Genomic DNA, 22,493 nt, shown 5'->3' with positions numbered 1-22,493 from the left:
GTTTCAACCTCAAAACAGCCTCCTTTCCTACACCCATTGCCTCTGCAGCACTGAATTCATACAGCCACCTACTTGCTGCTGCATATTAATGGTGCATATTAAATGGTATTGCACATATAAGCACTTCACTGTTTTTACTGCAAGCCAATGCTAGGGGACGGCTCCATGTTTTTAACATTTATTTTCTGCTGGCCAGCTTGCTGCTTCAGGAGAGTTTGCTGGATTCAGATCATTAGCCTCATCTCTTGATTAATTAGAATATCTGTTTATCTCTCACACCTGTTTATTTCTTGTTAAAATCCATTTTATCAAAGTGGATTTAATGCTTATAAAATAACGCCCTTACCTCCCTGAAACTGAAATCATTTAACAGGGTCCTGACTCAAATATTTCTGCCACAGAGTACCCGTAGTAATGGTGGATGACAGCAAAAAAGCAGGTGCAAAGGGCTATTCGCTTAAACCATAGCAAACCCCAGGCATTATCCAGCATGTGATTATGGTGTTATTTGGATGTGATAAACTGAAAAGCATCAGGTGAAACGAAAGAAGGCGATGCAACAGAAATTGCCTGTTCCTACTCAACACAAACGCTGAGACCCGAAGGTAAGAGGGGACAAATGAAACAGGATCATTTAAAGAAATACAGTGTCCCAGTAACACAATGGTAACTGTGGAAACAAACCTTCATATGGAATAGTGTATGGAACATGCAAAACAAGCCAGCTTCATTTGCATGAGAATGCACATGTTTTTCTTTCTACCATTTCTTGTGGGTGGCAGCATAGCATTGGATACGATCAATGCCCATATTATAGGACCAAGTATCTGCCTGGAAAATAAAGGGTATTCTGGCAATAGACCTCTTCTGTCTAGTACTGCAGTTAGAACAAATTCTGCATTCATATTTGCAGCCTTTACACATTTTCATAGCCCAACTAATTTAAAGAAATAAATAAAATGAGCATGGAATTGACTGTAAGGGCGTCTCTGCTCTGCCTCATATGCAGTAACCTGAAATACTGTGAGCAGGACCTAAGTTTGAAAAGCTGTGTCAATCCAATGCCTCTTTCATCACCTCCCCTGGATGGATGTGAGCAGCCTAAACAAAAACAGAATAACCATGGCCTCCAGTCAGACGTGGCCGCTTTTCTGGCAGGCTGCGTTAGAAGAGCGACTGTGCATGAATGCGAGCTTTATTAAACTGGATCTGATTTAACCACACACAAGCCACTGCGCTCTGTGCGGGGGAAGCGGTGGAAGCGGCAGGCAGAGAGGAGACTTTTCTGTCTGAAGCTCCAGGATGCTCCTGGCTGGCAGACGGCTGTGGGGCTGACGGCCTCCATGGCGATGGTCGTCCCTTTGTGGCACCGCCAAGCTAACCAGCTCCACATGGATGACCTGCAAGCATGGACATCTTGATTAAAAATTTATATGCGTTTAAAATCCCTGTGTCACACTTTCCATGAGCAGCCCTGTCCCCGACTATTAGCAGGTCAACCTGAGGCATGGCTACACCAGCGGGGCTCTCTGCCCCTCTGGGAGAGGCTGCTGCCGCTGTGGCAGGAGCAACAGCACCAGACAGCCTAGTTTAGAGGCACATTTGGGGAAAAAAACACATGTTTTGTCATCTAATATGCTGCAGAGTGACCTGTGGAGGCTGATGTGCCCGTGGGTTTGGCCACCCATGGCAGCCGAACCGGCAGCTGGCATTGCTGTTGGCTCCCCTCTACAACACGATGGCGGATGTTTTCTGAGAAGTAGGTCTTGATTTTCACATTCTTTGCTGCCTGCCCGACCCCCAGCTCCAAGGGAAGGTCCGTCGCCTGACCGGAACCTGGAGGGGGGCCGGGGCGCGGCCCTCGGGGCAGCCCGCTGCCCAGAAGATGCAGCCGCGGGGGAACGCGACGAGACAGGGGCCGTCCCCACCGCCTCGTCCGCCGGACGGCACAGCCAGGCCGCAGGGGAAAGCCGGCGGGCGGCCGGGGACACCTCCGGGCGCTCTGCCCGCCACCGGAACCGCCGGCGGCCGTGTGGGCGGTGGCGGGGATCGATGCCTCGGCGCTCGTCAAGCGGCGTCCGCCATGGCGCTGAGCGGGGTGCGGGTGCTGGAGCTGGCCGGCCTGGCGCCGGCGCCGCTCTGCGGCATGATCCTGGCCGACTTCGGGGCCCGGGTGGTGCGGGTGGACCGGACTCCCCCCTCCCCCGTGTCCACCGACACGCAGGGCCGTGGCAAGCGCTCCTTGGCGCTCGACCTCAAGCGACCCCCGGGGGCGGCGGCGCTGAGGCGGCTGTGCTGCGGGGCGGACGTGCTCATCGAGCCTTTCCGCCACGGTGAGGTGGGGGGAGGCGCTGGCGGGCGACGGGGCCGGGGAACGGGGAGGTGGGGTGGGCTAAGTCGGAGGCGGGGGTGGCGGTGGAGGGGCCGCGGGGTGCCGTGCTGAGGGGCCTCCTGTCAGCCGGTGACCTCGCCAAGTGCACGGCAGGGAAGGGAACCGCTTCTGGGGCTCATTTGGTGCGGGTTAGAAATGGTACGGGAGGTGCCGGGGTTTTGGAAGTGCAGCAGCCCTGCAACACTGGAGGGAAGAAGCTGTGGAAGGGCCAGGGCCTTGCCCCAGCGGCTGAGACACCGAGCAAACGGTCTTGGGCGGCTCCGGAGGGTGTCTGAGGCGAGGAGTCGTGTTTCAGTTTGGGCATCGGTCCTACGGGCATTTTCAGGCTTGCTGATATAATTCAGCCCACATTTGGAAGGCTGGCATAGAACCATAGATCATTTAGGTTGGAAAAGACCTTTAAGATCATTGAGTCTAACCGTAATATGGATAAGATGCAGCAGACAGTGCACCAAGTCTCAGAGCTTATGATTCCTCTAACAGATCGAATGTGCTCTCTTCCTTCATGAACCGTGCACAGGCACTCATCTGAGGCTCCTGCACAGGCTGTTTCAGTATCCCTGCTCTGATAATGCAGATAATGCTTTTCATTCTGAAAGCAGGGCTTTATGATTGTGATGTTTTTTACCTTAAGAATTTTTAGTTTTGTTCTCAGAAGTTGTGCAGACAAAATTAAGACCTTAAATTCCATTTTTCATTGTAGCAAGTTTTCTATTTTCTAATGGTTTTTTTTTTCTTATCATAGAAATTTCTGTTTTCTTTGGTTTTATAGGCACTTGCGCTTTTTTTTTAATCTGGAAATGCAGGTAGTTTTGTTACTAGACATTAGGTTTTATGGGCCTGTAACTGAACTAGGCCAGTCTATGATCCAGCGTGAAGCTGGTGTGAAACAAGAAGATGAGGCAGGAGAGTTTCTTTAAACACACATTGACCTTCCGACCACGTCTTTGTGACACCAGGGGTTATTTGGCACACAGTTCTCACTTGTGCTTTTGAAAAATCTTGCTCTTTACCAAATTTCACTGCTTTCTTCTTGGTATTAATCACTTGCCACTGCCCAGTAAGTAATACAATAGAAATAAATATTAAGGAATTTGAGTACGTAGTAATATTATGGACTAGTCTGTGAAACAAGTTGCAGTAATAGATTCTGGGAATAGGCATTGAAGTTATTATCCCTTCCCCTCTGAAATGTGTCTCCCTGCAGTGCCAATATAGATTATAGGGCAGAGTCTGACCAAGCTGCACTGCACCAATAAAAATCTATCATTTATTTGCAACTTCAATTTGCTTCTTTTAAAACCACTATTTTAGAACTGCAAGATCAAAATCTTAGCCTTGATTACTGTAAATGCATGCTGACCAAACCTACATTTCATTGATTTCTAAAAGTTTGTTATTCTCTGCATTACAAAAGAGCACATTTTCTTTTGTGCAGTTGTTGCAGATCATTTGTGCAATAGTGGCATGGCCCATTTGTATCAGTGAGTTGAAAGATACAGGAACATCTGGGGTACTGAGAGGTTAATATGGTGAGGAAAGTATATTCCAGTGAAAGATGGACACAATTTCATGTAATTTAAATGCAGAAAACATAAGAGTTTGCTCTTCCTCTTTTTTTTTTTTTTACAAGCCTTTGGTAGCTTTCTCTCTCATTCAACAGTACATGGATTACAGCATGTTTGCTGGCAATCTTTTGGGAAATTAAAACAGGAAAAAGAGCTGAAAAAAAAACCAAAGGACCCTAAAGCTTAATTTCCACTTAATTGGCTTGTATTCAAAATATGTGCAGTATGTTAGTAATTTATAACATTCTGGCTGTTCGCATTGTACTATGGATACAGAATTAGAATGTATTATTTGATAAATTGCAATTCAGTTCCTTTGTTGTGTAATTTAACTTTGCACCATGCATATTTTGAGTCTAAGTAAAAAATAAACATGAATTAGGATTCTGTGCCTTTATCTTTTTAAGGTGTCATGGAAAAACTTGGGCTTGGTCCAGAGGTCCTTCTCCAGGAGAATCCCAGGCTCATCTACGCTAGACTTACTGGATTTGGCCAGACAGGAAAATATGCCAGGTCTGCAGGTCATGACATCAATTATTTGTCTTTATCAGGTACGCTGTAAAATTTCCTGTCAAATAAAGTTTTCCCCCCTTAAATCAAGACTCAAGAATTTATTGAAAGGTTATTTGCAGATAGCTCAGTTTTCCTGAGGTGCAGTCTGATGAAACAGCTGAGCAGATCTGAAGCATCTCTGCCAGTGAAAGGAGGGTTTCTCTTTCTGTGTGCTTCTCCCAGCTCCATTCTCTCCAGTCAGCTCTGGCGCTTGCTTAAACCCCTTCTAAGGTCCCTCACAAGTCAAAACTGGCCAGGAGAAATGAGGATGTTTTTCTGCCAGGTTATTGAGGTGAAGCAGTTCATTAAGGGATCCAAGAAACATAAAAAAGTCAGCACAAGAAAGGAGGAAACATGGGCTGGAAGGGCTGTTCCTTTGGCAGCAGCAGCCAGCTGTTAGGCTGGATCAGCATACCTTCTCAGGCTTTGTGCTATTTTATCTGAATAAAGTTTTTCTCTTTGAAGAGAGGACTGAAGTTTTTATGCATTTCTTCAGAGCCTCTCTCCTGGAAAATCTGTATGCTTATAATCCTGAAAGGGCTGCAGATTATTTTGCGTGTTTGTGAGCAGCTTTTTTTGAGCAAAGAAAAATTACTCAGCCTAAGCTGTTTGAGCTCTTGTGCTTTTCTGCTGTAAAAACTGAAAGGAAAGTAGCCTTAAAATAAAGTGGCAATGCTATGCTTCCTTAAGGTGTCGTAGGCAGTATGCTGCTGTTTTTAAGTGTGGTGCTTGTACCAGTATCCAGTAACAAACAAGAAGAAAATTACCCAACTCTAGTGGGAGCAGTCAGTGGGTCATGGGTGGCCCCACCTACTGCTCTTCACACTGCTGCTGTCTCTGCTGATTATCCAAGCCTGTGAGGGAGGAGAGAAAGCGGCCCAAAACTTCTTGGCTTCTCACTGGATAAAGCATTTCTTTTAGCCCCAGCAACGGCCAGAGCAGAGGCACAGCAAATGTGCTGATCTGGTATTACCTCCTATGGGCAGTCATTGCGTTGAGGAATTAAGTTTCTTCAGGGATGGGTTCAGTCTTCTCTCATTATGTAAGATTGCCAGAGGATAAAAAAGAGTAAAGAAAGGATGCCTTATTTGAAACACTTTTGACTTCGTGTCCAGAGGATATTACCATAGGGAAAAAGTCGTACATCAACAGTATTGTCCATCGCTACCTTAGATTGTAGTGCTTTCTGTTTACAAAAAGAAGTGTTTTGATTCTCTGGAGCTGATTTAATCAGTACTATTTTGGTTAGTGCTATCTTCCTAAAATGAAATCATTGTGCTTGAAATTGCACAGGTCAAGTTTTTCTGCCTATTTAAAGGAAATAGTATGAGGTATTTGGGAGGTATCATTCCTCAAAAATGAGATCTCATATCCTGAGAATTTTCGTGATGAGCTTTGACTTTCTTTAACTAAAAAATGGCTCAGATTAGAAAGTGCAGATATAAGTTAGTATGTTAATTTGCTGGTGCCTGTGATGACCTTTAGACTCTTTAAAAATGAGGTTTTTGTCAGCGACAGGGCTTTATGCTTGCACTACAGGCTTTGCAGACTTCTTAATACTGTGCACTCAGTTGCTTGCATTTCCTAAGTGCAGTAGACCATTAACTAAACGGTGCATCAGAATTGTGCAGTTCTCTGGAAATTTTGGCCGTGTATGCTGCAAGTCTCAGACCTTAGGCTACAGGTGTAGGAGACATATGATCATACTGCAGTTTCTTGCTTGCCCGAAGGGAATCACTATGAGGGAACTACAAAGAGTAAGGTGACAGTAAAGAGGTTGTTCAGGATGGCAGAGAAAGCTAACAGATTCAAAGCTCCATCTGAAGTAAACTGACTTAACTGTTGCTTATTCTCTTTCATTTCTGCATAATTTCTGGTTCCCTGTGTCTGTGTTGCATGCAATCAGGGGTAACCTTTCTGTGTTATTCACCTGTTCCTCTTCAACACAACCTTTTTTTTTTTGCAAAGGTAGTTGAATAGGCAGGATAGGACTGAAGTGCAGTTGTTGTTGTGAAATCCTTTGTTATAAATACTAACTCATGGGTTATGTGCACAGAAGACTGTACATCTGCGTTTTTTCTTTAAAAGATTCAAAGAAGAACAATTTACCAAAGTTGCTTTCAGGCATGTTCATAATGCCTATTGAATTGTTACTGGGGAGGTTCTGTGTATGTACAAAGTAGTAATACAGAATTACTTCACACAAGTTTTTTTGGGTGAAGTTTTGTCCCTATATAGCCAAATTATCAATGGTTTATCTGTGAGACTTTTATTAATCTCTTTCATTAATAGCATCTTCACTAATATGATTTCATATATTATATTCTTTTGTGAATTAAAGAGGAACTATTTGCTAAGACACATCTGAGTAGAGACAGAAAGCTGTTGATAGAAGTTTACTTTATCCCTTGTTTACTTGCATAGATTGAAAAGAATGAAACTCTCAATGTAGAAATGTAGAAATTAACGTTTAGAACTAATTGTGTACTTATGTTTGCTTTGTTTGCTCTGCTGTCAGGTGTGCTGTCAAAGATGGGTAGGAAAGATGAAAATCCTTATGCACCCTTAAATCTTCTGGCTGATTTTGCTGGTGGAGGTGTCATGTGTGCATTGGGCATTGTTGTAGCCCTTTATGAACGTACCAAATCTGGCAGAGGGCAGATCATTGATGCCAGTATGGTAAGTTTGGTCTCAAGGAAGGTGGGTTTCTTAGGTTTGCTTGTTTGGGTTTTTTCCTGCTTTTAAGTCTGTAAAAGGGAGGAAATTGGAACTATTCATGACATTTAAAATTGAGAACTTGGAAATGGGAAAGTAAGTAATCTTGTAAAATGGCTGTTCCTTCATGTGCAAGCAGTTTTCACATATCACTGTATCCATAACATCCTTATGACATGTGACACTTACTGCGACTCTCCCTTGTGCCGATCCCTATCTTCCTTGTAGCAGTCTGCCTTCATCAAAAAAATATTAGCTGCGTATATTTGATGAGTAAGTTTGGTGTATGGAAATAGGGTGTATAATAAACAATTCACATCGTGCATAACAGCAAAAGTGATGATCCTAATAAAATAAAGAATTACATTAGCTTTATCCAAGATACATCTGCTTATGAATTTCTGACAGATCATGCGTTACTAGACACTGTTCCCTTGAAAAATTACATTGCTATGGATTATCTCCAAGGAGTCAATTTCAAACACTTTGCGTTAATGTGCTGTAAAATAAAAGAAAGGCTAAATTAGCTTAATAATGAGTACTATGGAATTTTTCACTGCAAGGCCACCCACTTAACACAGAGGAAAATACATATTTACATTTATCCTTGAAACCTGTATTATCTGCAAGTGTTTTTTTCTCTCTCTGTCTCTCTCTTTTTCTGATTTTATTTGTAAAAAGTGTTGCAATTTAAATTTGACTACTTCCCTTCGAGGTGGTGTGATACAGTGAGGGATGTGATTTGGACTTAAATATAAATAGAAAACAATTATACTAATTGGAAAAAATCCTTTTGTTGAAGAGGTCTTGAAGGTAGGAGAGTAGCAAGAGATGTTCGCTATCTTGACTCAAGTTAAGTTTTTGACAAATTCACATGACATTCTCAGAAGCAGGCCACGGCATTATGGTGTAGATGGAGGTTCTGTCAGATCAGTACAAAACTGGTCTAATGTTTTTACCCTGACAATAGTTATTAGTAGTTGATTGCCAAAATGAAAAACGTATCAACTGGAGCTCCACAAACATGTGTTGGGTTTTTTCAGTGTTTTCTTCAATAAGCTGAATGATGGATGAGTAATCGTGTTTAGTAAATTTACAGATGCTATGCATGTGGGAAGAACTAAAAGGATGTTGGACACTTGGATTAGTATTGAAAATGACCTTTTCAAATTGGAGAAATGACCTGAAAAAAATGGCTGAAATTCATGGAAACCACTGCTCTGTAGTTCTCTTAGGCAGAAACAATTAGCTGCACAAATGCAGTATGAGAACAATTGGCTAAAGTACAATCCTGGAGGTTTATAGTAGTCACAAGCTGAACATGTGTCAACAATATCATGTTGTTGTAAAACACACATGCACCCTGTATTCGGATGTATAAGCAGGAAATAGAGCCAGCAAAGTTTCTGAAGTAATTCTAATCTATTCAACATTTATAAGGCCTCAGGAAATCACTGTTTCTGACACTGGCCATCATCTTTCCAAAAAAAACCCAACCAATTTGAAGAAGTCTGAGAAACACAACAAAAATGATCGTGAGTCCAAAAACATGACCTACAATGGAAAATTGAAAGAGTTTGTATTGAATCAAGAATAGCGGAGAATTATGACAAGTCTTCAAATATTAAAAAAGATATTTCTTGTAGTTTTGAATATTACCTTATTTTCAATTTAAGTCATTAAAATAATTTGTTATGAGAAGAATCAATGTAAGTTCACTAATGCCCTAATAAGATCGCTGGCTCATTGGGAATAAAATGTGTTGTGTTTTTATGTGGGGTTTTTTTAAGCCCTCAAAACTTCTCTCAAATTTTTTTATAATTGTTGAATTTACAGTTCCCTGCTGATGTTCCTGGTGTCCTGTGAAATGGATGGAATATTGCCCAGTATCACTGGGTGTACTTTACCTGGCATTTTGTTAAGTTCCTTTCATTTGAACAGACTTTCAGTGAGACAGTTTATAAAAAATATTCATGCATCATGAACAGTAAAGACAGTTAAATAGACTGGGTTGATGAGCCTGTTTCTGTATCTAATTTTGTTTCATTGAAGTAGATATTCTTAAAATCGCACTACTGCAGCATTTCAGGTGTCATTTCATTTTAACATTCTTTTTTATTTAATAGGCCTGTTACTTAAGGTGCTGTACAGTTTAGGTAGTCTCAATATGTTAAAGACTGACACATAGTGGAATTTTCTACAGTAGAAGAGGGAAAATTAATTTATTTTTTAGGAGCTTTGTGTCCTCACGATGACTTTTATTAAGTTTTCATCTTGCTTCATCGATTGCTTTACTGACCACTTATTTGTTTTTTCCTTTTATTGTAATGCCTATTTTTTTGAAGTAATCTAAAAGAATTATTTCTTGTCTTTTAGATTAGTAATTCTAGACTGAAATCTGGATTTTTGTGATAGAATAATTTGTTATTTATCTTTTATTTCTAATTAGTATACTGAAAGGTGAAAAATGGCTTGGGAGCATTCTTATGATCAGTAATATACACGAGGAACTCCTTTAGTTAGTGAAACTAAACTGATTCAAAAAGAGGGTAGGGAGTATTAGGGCAAGGGCTAGATTTTCATCACCTGTTCATGGTGTCCAGTGTTATTGTTTCTCTGTGTAAAAAGTAGACACCGGGTCCTGCATTTCACCTGTCTACCTCAGAAGAATTAAACACCTGGTCTGACCTGATTCATGTTAGTTGCTGTCTCTTCTCATTGACTCTATAGGGATCATAGGTATCTTACAGTGAGCCTGATAGTTCCCATGTGCTGAGTAGGATGTGGAGTGGACACCGCAATATGATACGGTAGGCACAATTGTATGTCTGCACTTTTGCACCACACTGGAATAGAGGCATGTGAGTCAGGGCCACACTTCAAGTTCACTCCAAATTCAGACACAGAGCCTTCTGCTGATGTTGTTAGGCATCTGACCGAGCATGACTCACTCTTTGTGAAAAGAGGATAGTGGTAATGATCACTTGCATAATAGTCTCATGGCAAGAGCATTTAGCTGTCCAACAGAAGACTGGGGTTCCAGCTTTTTCTCAGCCTGGAGGTGTTCAAAACCAAAATTCCCACATCCTAGAGGCATTCATCAGTCACAAGGATAAAGATTAGGTTGGTGGGGATTCATTCTGAGTTTTGTTTGACTGTTTCAATTTGCAGACGGAACAGAAGACTTGCGGAGCAGACAGGTCACCCAGCATGGTGGTGCCTCTGGATTGTTGTCCCTGCTTTAGGGACTGCTGATGCCCTTAGGATGAGGGAGCCATTAAGTGAAAACACGTTAACTCTTACTGTAATCAGGCTTAAGTGGAGTCTCCCCGTGTTGTCCTTTTCATGTTTTAGAAGAAAGTGACCACATTACTCTGTGTGTGTGGTGTTATTAGAGCGTGCTCTTGAAGGCTTGGTGCAGATGTTAGACACATTTTTACTTGCCTCTGAATTGCAGTGGACCTCAGGCAGAAACTAGCTGTACAGTTGCCCATCCAGGGATATTTCTAAAGTCCCCATACCAGTCCAAAACAGTTGTGTTTGGGTTTTTTTAAGTGTTTCCAGGGCATGTAGCACTGTACATAGGTATTATAAGTAGTTCTGTCAGCACCAAGATCTAATTTGCAGTTAGACCTTATTCTGATATTATCCCAATCTATTATTCTCCTTACTTCCAATGGTTTTTTTGTGTATTTTTCTGTTAATACGAGCAGTGCAAGATCAGATCATTAGTAAAGCAAACACTATTTTGATATCCTTGTAATTATTTTAGAAACATGTACATGAAGGTATACAGTATTTTCTCATATGAAAGTACTTTAACTGACTTGAACATGTAACAAGTAGGGCAGAAGTATTCCTGTCATTGTGGCGGGTACTGGAGAAAGAGGTCAAGTAATATACATTAAGTGAAGAAGCCTTCATGATTTGTTTTAAATTCTTGCTTTGAAAAGTAGAAACTAATAGATCTTTCCATGTGAAAGTTCAGTAGCTTTTTATTTTGCTACAATCTCTGTGCTTTTCCCTATAGACAATATTATGTTAACTTTACACACTGAATCAAAATGATACCCAAAATGATACAGCTGAGGTTTTTCTCTGTTCCACTGGAATGTTTCTGGCCATATACTGTTACTGCATCTTCTTTTACAGTTTTTCTAATGCAGTTGGAAGAAAATGGATTCTGCTGGTGAGCAAAACTGTAGGATGTGATTTTACTTGGAAAAACTGGTACAAGCTTGATACTTATTGGAAGGCTGAACAAACGGAATTTTCATCTGGTTGTACTCCACGTAGCCAAAACTTTAAGGGGAAAGTTGGAACAGGATTAATCATGTTTTCTAGTGCTGTATTCATCAGACACTTGCCTATTTAGACATTACCTTGCTATGTCTATGTACCTGCCAGTGATGAGAGGGGGAGAATAATTTTTGTTTCAGTTTAGTGATGGAGATGAACTTCCCAGTTCCCATCGTATAAGAGAGCTTCAACCTTTGATTTCCTTCCAGTTTTCTTCTAAAAATAGCAGTCTTATTATAATCAGTAAATTCAAAGAAGTTAATATTGAGATAAAAATTTTATAGTTACAGGACTAGTGTAGGCGTCTTGATTTCCAGAGGTTTAAAAGCCCTGACGGCTGTCAGATACTTAATGTTCTTACAGAGCCAAGAAGCTTGTCCCATGACCTAAAATTACTTACATTCTCTTTGTGAACTCCTAATGATTATAAACATGCTAGATGAAACTTTGTGCGTTGAAAGTTTGTTATGCATCTGAAGCTGCGTTATTACACTGATGCTCCTTCTTACTCTGTAATTCTAGATGACTTCACATACGCATATAAACAGTAATTGAAAATTTTAAGAAAGTAAACTGCTTACCAGAGATTTCATCATTAAAAATCTTAACGAAGGCCAGAACTGGTAGTAGTTTCTTGCTGTTTTGTTTTATGTAGAATTAAGGTAATGTGCCAACTAATTTATTGAAGCTGTTACTTTTTCCTGTAAATCTTCAAGGTAGAAGGAGTAGCATACCTAAGTTCTTTCCTGTGGAAAACACAAAAGTTGGGATTTTGGGACAGACCTCGAGGTGAGAACTTGCTAGATAGTGGTGCACCTTATTATGAAACCTACAAGACCTCCGATGGAAAATTCATGGCTGTTGGTGCCATTGAGCCTCAATTCTATGAGCAGTTAATAAAGGGTAAGTAGCTTGGAGCAGTTGTTTCACATTGGCAAAGCATGATTGAATGAATTTTTTAATACTTGATTTTGATTCATGACATTGGTTATGTTGATTTCTTTGTAAAAGCTAAACGCTTCTTGAAACTAATTGGGAAGTAGTGTGACAGTTTATTTAACTTTCTTCTTCTAGCAATTAATTTTTTTCTTTTTTGTCCCTTCTTCACCTTACCCTTAGAAACTAGACTTAAATTACAGGTTTTCTGCTGGAGTTACGGTAATGGTAGTCTTATGAGACTGCAGCACTAACCAACTATTGTTGGAAACCACTTTTTTCAAGGGATTTTGAATATACTTTAAAAAGGAGACCTAATTCTTTTGTATTGCAAACAAAATTTCAAGCAATTTCAGTTATTTGTGCTATGTTTTTTTTTTTTAATTAACTACTTAAATTGTTTCAGAAATGAATGTTCATTGGAAGTAGTTCATAGTATTTCTTGATAGAATGGACTTTTTCTAGAAGCACAGTCAACTTTATAAATTAATTTCTGTCACACAGTTTCAGAGTGCTTTAATGCCCATCTATGGATATATTTTTATATTTGACTGAAGATTTTTTAAGTATGACTATAAAATATTATTTATCTGTTTGAGAAATTAGAATGGGTCATGCAAAATAGTTGTGTGAAGTTAAAACAGAAATCTGCAGGTTCCTCTACCTATGAACTCTTTGTGTGCTTCAAGCTTTTGATCAGATGTGCTCTTAGCTTCTTACTAGTTATTTCATATAAAAATAATTTGTTCTGTTGTGCTCCTTTGGTAGATTGCTATGCTTTCCATACCAAATTTATGAAAATATAAAAAAATTCACAGAAGAATTTGATATTTATTTTCTTGATATTTCTTTCCCTTGTTCTGAATATGAAGGATATAAAACATTCTCAATCTAGTTTTAGTTTTGCTTAATGCTTGGAAGGGATGCGAACAAACGATACACCTAAAGTGGATGTACGCAGTGTTGGTGAACCCCTTTTGTGCGTGCATGACTTACATGTGATAAATCTTTGCTGAGTGAGGGTGACGGTGGAGTAGCTCCTTACTCTTGCTCAGACTCTCCCCACTGATTATTCCGTGAATTGTAGCATGGATACCTGTACTGGTTTTGGCTGGGATAGAATTCAGTAGTAGCTTGTATGGGGCTATGTTTTGGTTTTGTGCAGACAATAGTGTGGATAACACACTAGTGTTTTCGTTACTATTGAGCAGTGCTTACACAGCATCAAGGACTTTTCTGCTTCTCTGCCCCACCAGCAAGTAGGTTGGAGGTGCACGAGAAGCTGGGAGCAGACACAGCCAGGACAGCTGACCCCAGCTGACCAAAGGGATGTTCCATACCATATGATGTCATGCTCAGCAATAAAGGCTGGGGGGGAGGCCGGCAGGGGGGACACTGCTTGGGGACTGGCTGGGGATTGTTCAGTTGATGATGAGCAAGTGTTTTCATTTGCATCTCCTGTCTTTCTTGGGTTTTATTTTCCTCTACGTTCCTCCCCACCTTCTCCTTAGAGTTTTTATTATTAGTATTTGTTTGTAATCATTAAACTGTTTTTATCTCAACCCATGAGTTTCTTTCTCACTTTTACACTTCCAATTCTCCCCCCATCACCACTGAGGGGAGGGGGAGTGAGTGAGCAGCTGTGTGGTGCTTAGTTGCCAGCTGGGGTTGAACCATGACAATTCCTCTCACAGGCAGTTGCTGCCAGTTCAGCCCCAGTCAGCTACAGTGTGCTAACAGGTGCATAGTCAGTGCCTAGGGCCTGCACTTCCAGGAGTTTTTGAAATTCAGGAGCATGGTGAAATGAAATGAAAGTACGGGGTTGGAAGCGGGGGTATGCCTTTGGTGAGCAGGATCCCAAAGAGAGATCTTGTTCTGTACACTTTGCCTTTGTTCACTTGCAGCCTGTGCTGCTCCCAAAGTTCTTGCACATCTGTGGCAGTAAATGGCTGCTTCTTTGTGTAGCTTAAAAAGGGATGTGCAATTGCATAGAATATCCAAATTGGCACATGCTGACACATGAAATGTATAAGGCAGGCTCCTGGAGCGACTCAGGGACGTGTACAGCATATGTGGTGCCCCCAGATCAGATGTCAAGTCTGGAAGAGCCATGTTCTTGGCTGAAGAAGCTGGTACTTTGTCCCTCATTGTCTGAACTCCAGTGAAGTCCAGTTCTAAGCTACGCGATCTTGAAAAAGAAAGTATAGTTGATTATTCCACACTTCGCAGTTCTTTGAAATGTTATTCTCATCCAATCCCTTGAGATTTTTTTGCTTGCAAGAAATAGAGTTGGAGAACAAAAATAAATATGAAACTATCAAAGTAAAATATAAGACCTTGCTCTGGAAGTTGGGGAATTTGGAATTCCAGTACATTTCTTCAGGGAGAATGCCTGTATTAAATACAAAGGAAAAAAGAAAACAATAAAGCTGCTTACTGAAATACCCATATGTTTGGATTAATGCGATCAAACGTTGCCCTGCAGTATTCATGGCTGCAGTATTTTATTCTTCTCTTGAGATAAAGTTGAATAGCACTTACTTCTAAGCTACAGGAGTGGGATGGAATTTATATTTGTTCAAAAAGAAAACAAATTCTGTAATGGATTCTGGACTTGGTTTTTTTGTTACTCTTCTTCTCGGTGAAACTTTACTGGACACTCCAGCCTTCTTGTATTGATCATTGCCACAGGGTGAGACTCAGGCTTTTCTCTCTCAACCAGCCAGCCAGCTTAGCTAGAAAGAAGACTGATGGATGAATCCAGTGGTCAGGCAATATAACATAATCACTGTTTGGTCGCTGTCTTATTTAGATAACTCTTTACTGAGGAAAACACTGAAATTCTCTGTTTTCCTCTTAGCTCTTTCTCAGAAATTTAGAGCATGTAGTTGGAGCACCAACTATGAACTCGTATGCCTACATTGGGGAACCCCCATTGAACAACTTTATTTTCGTGTTTGAAGGCATTCCTTATGCTTACAGTGCACAGAAATGTCTTGATTTTAACAGCAGAAGTTTCAAAAGTAGTTGTTTTCAGCAATAAAGAACTCATGTATCTGCTTGTAAGTAGACAACAACTGCAGTCACAGTTGTGCCTGTGTTTCATTCTGTTTCTGTCGTATTTAAAAAACCCAAATGCAGACAGCAGTCTTCTAGGGAAATTTTTGCTTTTTGCCTTTAATTGTGTCACAGTCTTTGCTTGTTCATAGTCAATAATTTTTCTTTGTTTTGTAAAAGTGTGTTTTTTAAAGTGTCAGACAGAACTCAAGATTTTTTCACAATATTGCATTTGAAATAAGTTGTCTTTCTTCATTGTATTTTAGGTGCAAATTACGAGTTGTTCAGATTTTCACGTAGGAAATGTTTATGCCCTTCAGTAGTTATGGTTGCAAGCTTTCTGAAGCAATAGTGTACTAAATTAGAACAGCAGACCCTTCTTCTGGCTTAGGGATTCTTTCCTGTTTGGGATATCTATTGCAGAAATTCAATTCAGAATTTAAGCCTTTGAATGTTATAGGGAAGAAAAAGCTGCTTGTGAGAATTGTATTGCTCTTTCCCAACCCCAAGGAGCTTTGACTTAGGCTGAGTCATCTGTTCAAGGCATTAATTCCCTACTTTGAAGTGGTTTTAAAATGGTATGTTCCAGTTACAGTTTCCATAAATTTATTTCATACTTTTTTCCCCATAGTTCTGGTCAGTTCTGCTGGTGAACAATTTGGTGCTGTTCCAGATAAAATATATTCAAAAGCCACTTTATGTCTCTCTGTCCATATTCAGAGAGTAGGTTACTTTTGCCACTCCTATATACTGAAAACACAAGGATATGTGTGTTGCAGATGTCAGAGTTGGAGATTTAAAGATTGCAGAATTGAGAAGGGAACATGATTTCTGAACCATTTGTCACTGCTCACAGAATTCTGGTTAGCAGAAGTGAAACTAATTTCCTTTTTGGTTTTGGTTCACGTCAGTGTTTCCCTATAGAATTAGGAACCCAGAGCTGGACCAGAGTGCAGCTAATGACATGGCGAGGAAAGTTCTTAAGGGGCCTGCAGAGGCAAACTAAATTTAAGAAAATACCGCATCTCAGTTTGAGAAGATTGTTGACAGGGAAAATTAAATTTCTGCTTGCCACAAATTAATGATTTTTTTTTTTTTTTTAAAAAGTTGTATGAGAAACTGAAGCTATATAAAACAGATATGGTAAAGAGTTGCTCTATTAGCTGTAGTATTAAGAGTTGTATTCTGGGCTCACTATAGACTATTTGCTGTTAACAAACATGCTGTAATCCCTTTGCTTATGTTAATTTTATTATTATGAAAGTCAACCAATAAATAAGTAAAATACCTTTGCACCTTACAAAAAATCTGATGTAGGAAACATGTGTTACTGATGTTAAGTCTCAGTGTTTTGATAGAAAGAGACAGAATGTCTTCCAACTGACCTGTAAATTGCTTCTGCAGGTTTCTCTTCATTTTTAGCAATATGTGGTTAGTATTGCTGTAACCAGGCTACAGGAGGCCTGCAGAACACAATAACTTTTGTATATCAGGTGAGAAGTGAAAGTTTGGTTCTGCATTATCATGTGCTGTAAACTCAGTTACATAAGATGAACTTAGTATCAGCTTATGTTGATGTGAAAAGCGCTAATAGTCACTAAAGTTCTGGACATGTATTCAATAGTACTCCTTTCATACTACTTTGATACTCCCATGTTGTGTGACTAATATTTAAAAAGAAAGAGAAAAAATTAGGAAGCACTTGAAAAACATAGTTTACGTCATTATGAAGGATTTCCACAGGGCTCTCCATTTTGTAATTGTAAAGTATTGTGTACTGTATAAAAAATCTGCTATGTGCCAAATTCAATACAATGTTGTTATTAAGATGTGCAAAGTGGTCAGTTTCCCCATTAAGATTTAGACACCCTCAGTTACACATAGTGTTAAGTTTTATTTGAATTCATTTATCATGATAAGCCTTAAACACTGTACAGATACAGTAGAGGGCCAGGTTCTTGCTGCACCAAAACATTTGCAATTATGCTAATTAAATGTGTAAACTTGGAGTAGAGTTATGGATGCATTTGCAGCAATGCTCTGATAGTACTCTGGGCCTGATCAACCTTTTGCTGAACTGTCACTTCCTTAAAAATTATTTAGTTTCAAAAACTTTGAGCAGAGAAAAAACGTTACGTAGTTACTTTCATGAAAATTCACTACTTTCTTGGAATATTCTGAAGTTCAATTCCCTCTTAGAGTGAGAATGAATTATATTTAGAGAGAGAGCAATGGCATATGCCTTATGACTGTGGTTTGAGCCAAAATTAAGGATTCCCATACTAGATGGTTCTATTCAGTCACGTTGTGGCAACGCAATTTCAAAATTACTGTGCTATGAGCATACAATTTTGAAAAGAAAATCAGCAAGCTAAAACAAGAAAATTGCAAACAAAGCTCTGTTTGGGTTCCTAAATAATCTTTTAAAATAGTATGGCTGAGATGCAGTAAGAAGCTGTTTGTTTCCAACACACCAAAGCAACTTTGCTGATTTATCTAATGAATTTTACTGTTTTCTCTGTCTTGAAATAGGTACCTAATTTTATGGCAGTTTGTTGAAGAAGTTCTGACGAAACAGAGATTTCAATTTGTTGCATTAATAAATGACATGCAGATAGATGTCAATAAAGCTACAGCATTTAAAGGAGACTTAAAGCTATATCATTATAAGGAGACAATTTTTCATTTTTCAGAAGTCTTTGTTTCAGAGCTGTTATTTCAAAGCTGAGCTTTTCTAAACAAAAATCCCTAGATCAAAATTTGAACAAAAAAACTTGGAAACAAGTTGTGATTGCTTTACCAGATATTCTGTGTAAAAAATACTTTGCTTTTGATTATGTTGGGTCAAACCTGTCATCCTGTGGTGTTTCAGACAATTCGGTGCTGTGTAATTGTTTCCTTGTTGACTCAGTCGCTCCTGCTGTGATTCTGTTCATCTGCACCACAAATGGTTAGCACAAGCTGGAAAATGAGAAGCTGTGGTGCTTAAATGCAGTCAGTTCATGCTATTTAAAGTTGAAGTCTTCAGTGGTCAATGGAAAATGAGCATGTAATACTAAATTCCAGGTTCTGCATGTTTTTTTATTTTGCTAGAGCATGTACAATTACATTGAGCCAACTTTCCATCTGGCACGATCTTCAAATATAATTGTGTAATGGGATAATGATAGAGCTCTGTTCATGTTGGACTGGCTACTAAAACCCAAACCATAATTAATAAGCAAATAAATACTTATGAAACAATGTTCCCAACTGACGAGGTTTCATGCATTGAAACAGAATCTCAGATAGCATGTTGTTAATTAGCTTTACTTACTGTGGAGGGTAAATTTGCCTCATCTCAAAGTTCTTAAGTAAACTATGTAGCACTATTCATCTTTAGTATTATACTTTGAAGATTAATAATCAAATTAATTTTGAAAAGCATTGTTAGCTTCTTTTTAGTTATGGATATTCAAGCAGTATGAGTAATCTTCAGCTGATGTTCTTTAGGATGACGTGAATGCTTATGAAGAGTAGATTGTAAGTTTAGTGATTTAAGGTGCACATGACTCGGTAACTCAGTGAGGACTAATGTTTACCTTGTAGTAATACTTATCCTGATATCCGTAGTCATCTCTAATAAGATGTGAAAATGCTTATTCTGTCTTTGACTGTGTTGATTTTCTTTTAAACATGAACAACTGCAAGGCTGTATTTCTGAGTCTGGAGGTTGGCAATTTCTCTGTGTACCAAAGTAAGATTTCAAAGCATGTATTCATTTTCAAAGCTACTATTTAAGAATCTTGTGATCAACCGTGAAATTCTTAAATATCGTGATAACTTGGGGGAGACTGTGAAGTGCACATAGTAGAGATTATGAGCAGAAAGAAAGAACTTAAAGAGCAGAAGAATGGGCATTATCTTCCTTTCTTCTCCTCGGTATGTCTTAGTAGCTATATGTCTGCCCCTCTCGGCAATAAGGAAACTGTAGAAATAGAAGATACAGAAAGATTTTTCTGCCTATCTACAGATAAATATTAGAGTTCTCTGTAGATTCTACCTGTAAACAGGCATCCAATAGCCAAGCTTGTTAGCAGTTGCAGGTCAAATCATCAAACTGATACCAAATATCCAAAGATACAAGAATGCTTAAAATTAAATATTTGCAGAGCTCCTCATTTACTCTTGCGTTTTACATAGAGCTGTTGTTTACTTAGCAGCCCCTTTTGTTGTTGTTTGTGAAGCATTGTGATGATAGCTGTTCTCTAGCCTTTATAATTTCTCGGATAACTTCTTTCTTATCCGTGCTTTTTCTGAATTTTTCCTGCTGTGTTCATGCTCTTGATTTTCAAGATGTGACTGTTTGGATAGCCTTCAATGTACCACTTCTGATCTCTATTTGATATCATAGACTCTGTACATCTGTACTATCTCCATTTTGAAAGTGTGGTTTAATTGCCATTTCTCTTTCTTGTTTCTTACCTCCTTTTTGAGATAAACCCTACAAGATGTGATAAAAATTCTCAGGTCTCCTTGAAGTAGGAGAATGGAAGAGTAGGGAGTGCAGAGAGCAGAATCCATAAGAACAGAAACAGAGATGGGAACCTGGCTGCACAGGAGAGATGTAAACTCCCCAGTGGGAGGGAAGGTGGCTCTTAGTTAAGGGAAGGACCTAGGACATGCCTAGTTCAGTGAGTTTTCAGTACAAAGGCTACGTGTCCATCATCTGCTCTTGTGTCTCAGGAGGAATGTGCATATTGCATACCTAGGAGGTCCATGTGACTGATCTTCTGGGGAGCAGGGTTCTGAAGCAGTTAGTGGCTGTAAGGGCTATGGGTTTCACTTTTCCAAAAGAGCAGCGGTGGAGAGTGGGACCTGGGGAAGTGTGCCGAGGAGGGGAGAGCAGCAAATGTTGCTGGGGTCCATTTGGACTGAGGGAGCCGAGAAGCAGGTCAGTGAGCCAGGAGGCACCTGCAGCTGAGCTACGTCATGCATATCGAGGCGCGTATACCCGTCCACACCATCTTCTCATCTCTGGCATAGAAATAACCCGATCGTGTTGGACACACAATCTCAGTAGCCTGATGAATGTCCAGCTGTGGCAGATGTGCTGGCGTCTATGAGATCAGTATATTGCTGTAGTCCAAGACCCATTCAGCAGATTTTTGTGTTGCTACTGCCAGGTAGAGAATGCAATACATATTATAGAAAATGTTCTCAGGGCAAAATGTTATCTCTAAGTAGTGGCTGCTCTTCCGAAATGTTTATACAAATGAGTGTTTATTATATGTACCTACTTAAAAGGCTGTAGCTGATGCAGTTTAGTCTAATTGCAAGTAATAGAACATTTTATTCTTCTGCTCCCTCATCCTCAATCATAGATACCATAATAAGGGTTGAAGCAACTTTTAGTTAATATGCTGTGCTGTGTTGAGCTGCCTGTAACACAGCAGCTTCTCGAGGAACATACTTAGTTGCGGGCAGCATTTTAATTTATCTAAGCTATACCACCGTTAAACTTTGCTTCCCTTCTTTCAGGTCTTGGACTAGATTCAGATAAACTTCCCCATCAGTTGAGTTACTCTGACTGGCCCAAAATGAAGAAAAAATTTGCAGCCATATTTGCACAGAAGACACAAGCTGAGTGGTGCAGTGTATTTGATGGTATTGATGCCTGTGTGACCCCTGTTTTATCCTTTGATGATGTCGCCTCACATCAGCATAACAAACAAAGAAGTTCTTTTATCAAAAATGATCAGGAAGAGATAAGTCCTAGACCTGCTCCTCTTCTATCAAGGACCCCTGCTGTTCCATCACTTAAAAGAGATCCTTTTATAGGAGAACACACGGAAGAGATACTTCTAGAATATGGATTTACTAAGGAAGAGATTGCTAAACTTTATTCTGATAAAATAATAGGAATCAATAAACCAAAAGCTAATTTATAATCTCTAACTATGCAGATGAAACAAATTTCAGGCTGATGTAGTATATTTTTATGCATTAAAATTTAATTATATGACAAAGAAATGTTTGCATGATACAGCTTCTAAACAGTTTTTTAACAAATTATTGGAGTATTAAATTTACTTGAAAACAGTGGGAGTTGCGTACTTGTGTACCTGGATGGTCTGCAGTCTAGAATGATACCAAAATTGTGTTCTGAAGATGTACACAGTTTGCTTAGTAAGCAGCTGTAAGTACTCAAAATGTTTTTTTAAATATCGTACCCTGTGAAATATTTGTTTCTTTTAATTCTTAGTTACACTGTTGCTTTGTAATATATATTGTAATTACATGAAGGCAATACTTTTCATAAAATATATTCTTCCTAAACAAGTGATTGTGTTGTTTACTCACAGATTAGAAGGATTTTTTTTCTCTATCTTACCGTATTAATTCATTTGCCTTATCATGCCAAAGCAATGATCAAAATAATTCTGTTTTCTTACGTGCTGCTGTAGAGTTATTATCATAAAGTAATTCTATTTAATAGCCTGACTACATTTTCCTAGCGCAGTTTCCTGATTATATTACATTTGGAATTTCAGTTTGCCTAGAAAATAACTTCAGAACAAAATTTGTTATTTTAAAATGTCTGCCAAGTATTAATCCTTTGCTCTCTTTTTGAAAAAAGGGTAGGCAAATTTGCTGCACAGGTTTTAAACAATGGTTATTCCGTGATGGTTTTCATTTCTTTCAAAATTAAACTGTCATTTGAAACAGTCTCCTTCAAGGCAAAAAAATTATGCCTTTAAAAAGGATTAGTTATATGGCCTTAATACAGTTTTCTTTAGTCTAACATGTCAGGAATTATGCTATGAGGGGTTGGGGTTTTTGATAATTCTGTCAGTGTTTACCTTGCAGAAGATTAGTTTTTCATTTACAAAGACTTCCAAAGCTGAGGTACTCTTTAGCTCATTTTACTTGTGTCGTGCCAAAATGTCAGCATTTTTACTATAAGAAAAACTTTTACATTCTACCACATAAAC

The 22,493-nt window shown here is 39.3% G+C and overlaps 1 protein-coding gene across 1 annotated transcript; it reads left to right on the top strand.

Annotated features, from left to right (window-relative positions):
• The first annotated feature begins 1,847 nt into the window (after positions 1-1,847).
• On the top strand, positions 1,848-21,840 carry AMACR (alpha-methylacyl-CoA racemase). The gene is made up of 5 exons (XM_074570007.1): positions 1,848-2,333; positions 4,368-4,511; positions 7,031-7,191; positions 12,243-12,429; positions 21,040-21,840. Exons 1-5 carry the CDS (start codon positions 1,886-1,888, stop codon positions 21,447-21,449), a joined length of 1,350 nt encoding a protein of 449 aa, XP_074426108.1. The 5' UTR covers positions 1,848-1,885; the 3' UTR covers positions 21,450-21,840.
• The last annotated feature ends 653 nt before the right edge of the window (positions 21,841-22,493 follow it).

The sequence above is a fragment of the Larus michahellis genome, chromosome Z, assembly GCF_964199755.1.
Source record: "Larus michahellis chromosome Z, bLarMic1.1, whole genome shotgun sequence".
NCBI classification, from domain to species: domain Eukaryota; kingdom Metazoa; phylum Chordata; class Aves; order Charadriiformes; family Laridae; genus Larus; species Larus michahellis.
The sequence above is the reverse complement of the archived record's forward strand: the minus strand, read 5'-3'. Positions and strand labels throughout refer to the sequence as shown.

Excerpts from the sequence above, each read along its gene's own strand:
- AMACR (XM_074570007.1), top strand. The coding sequence starts at position 1,886 with ATGCAGCCGCGGGGGAACGCGACGAGACAGGGGCCGTCCCCACCGCCT. Across the intron at positions 7,192-12,242 it reads AGATCATTGATGCCAGTATG|GTAGAAGGAGTAGCATACCT; the intron begins GTAAGTTTGGTC and ends TAAATCTTCAAG. Across the intron at positions 12,430-21,039 it reads CTATGAGCAGTTAATAAAGG|GTCTTGGACTAGATTCAGAT; the intron begins GTAAGTAGCTTG and ends CCCTTCTTTCAG.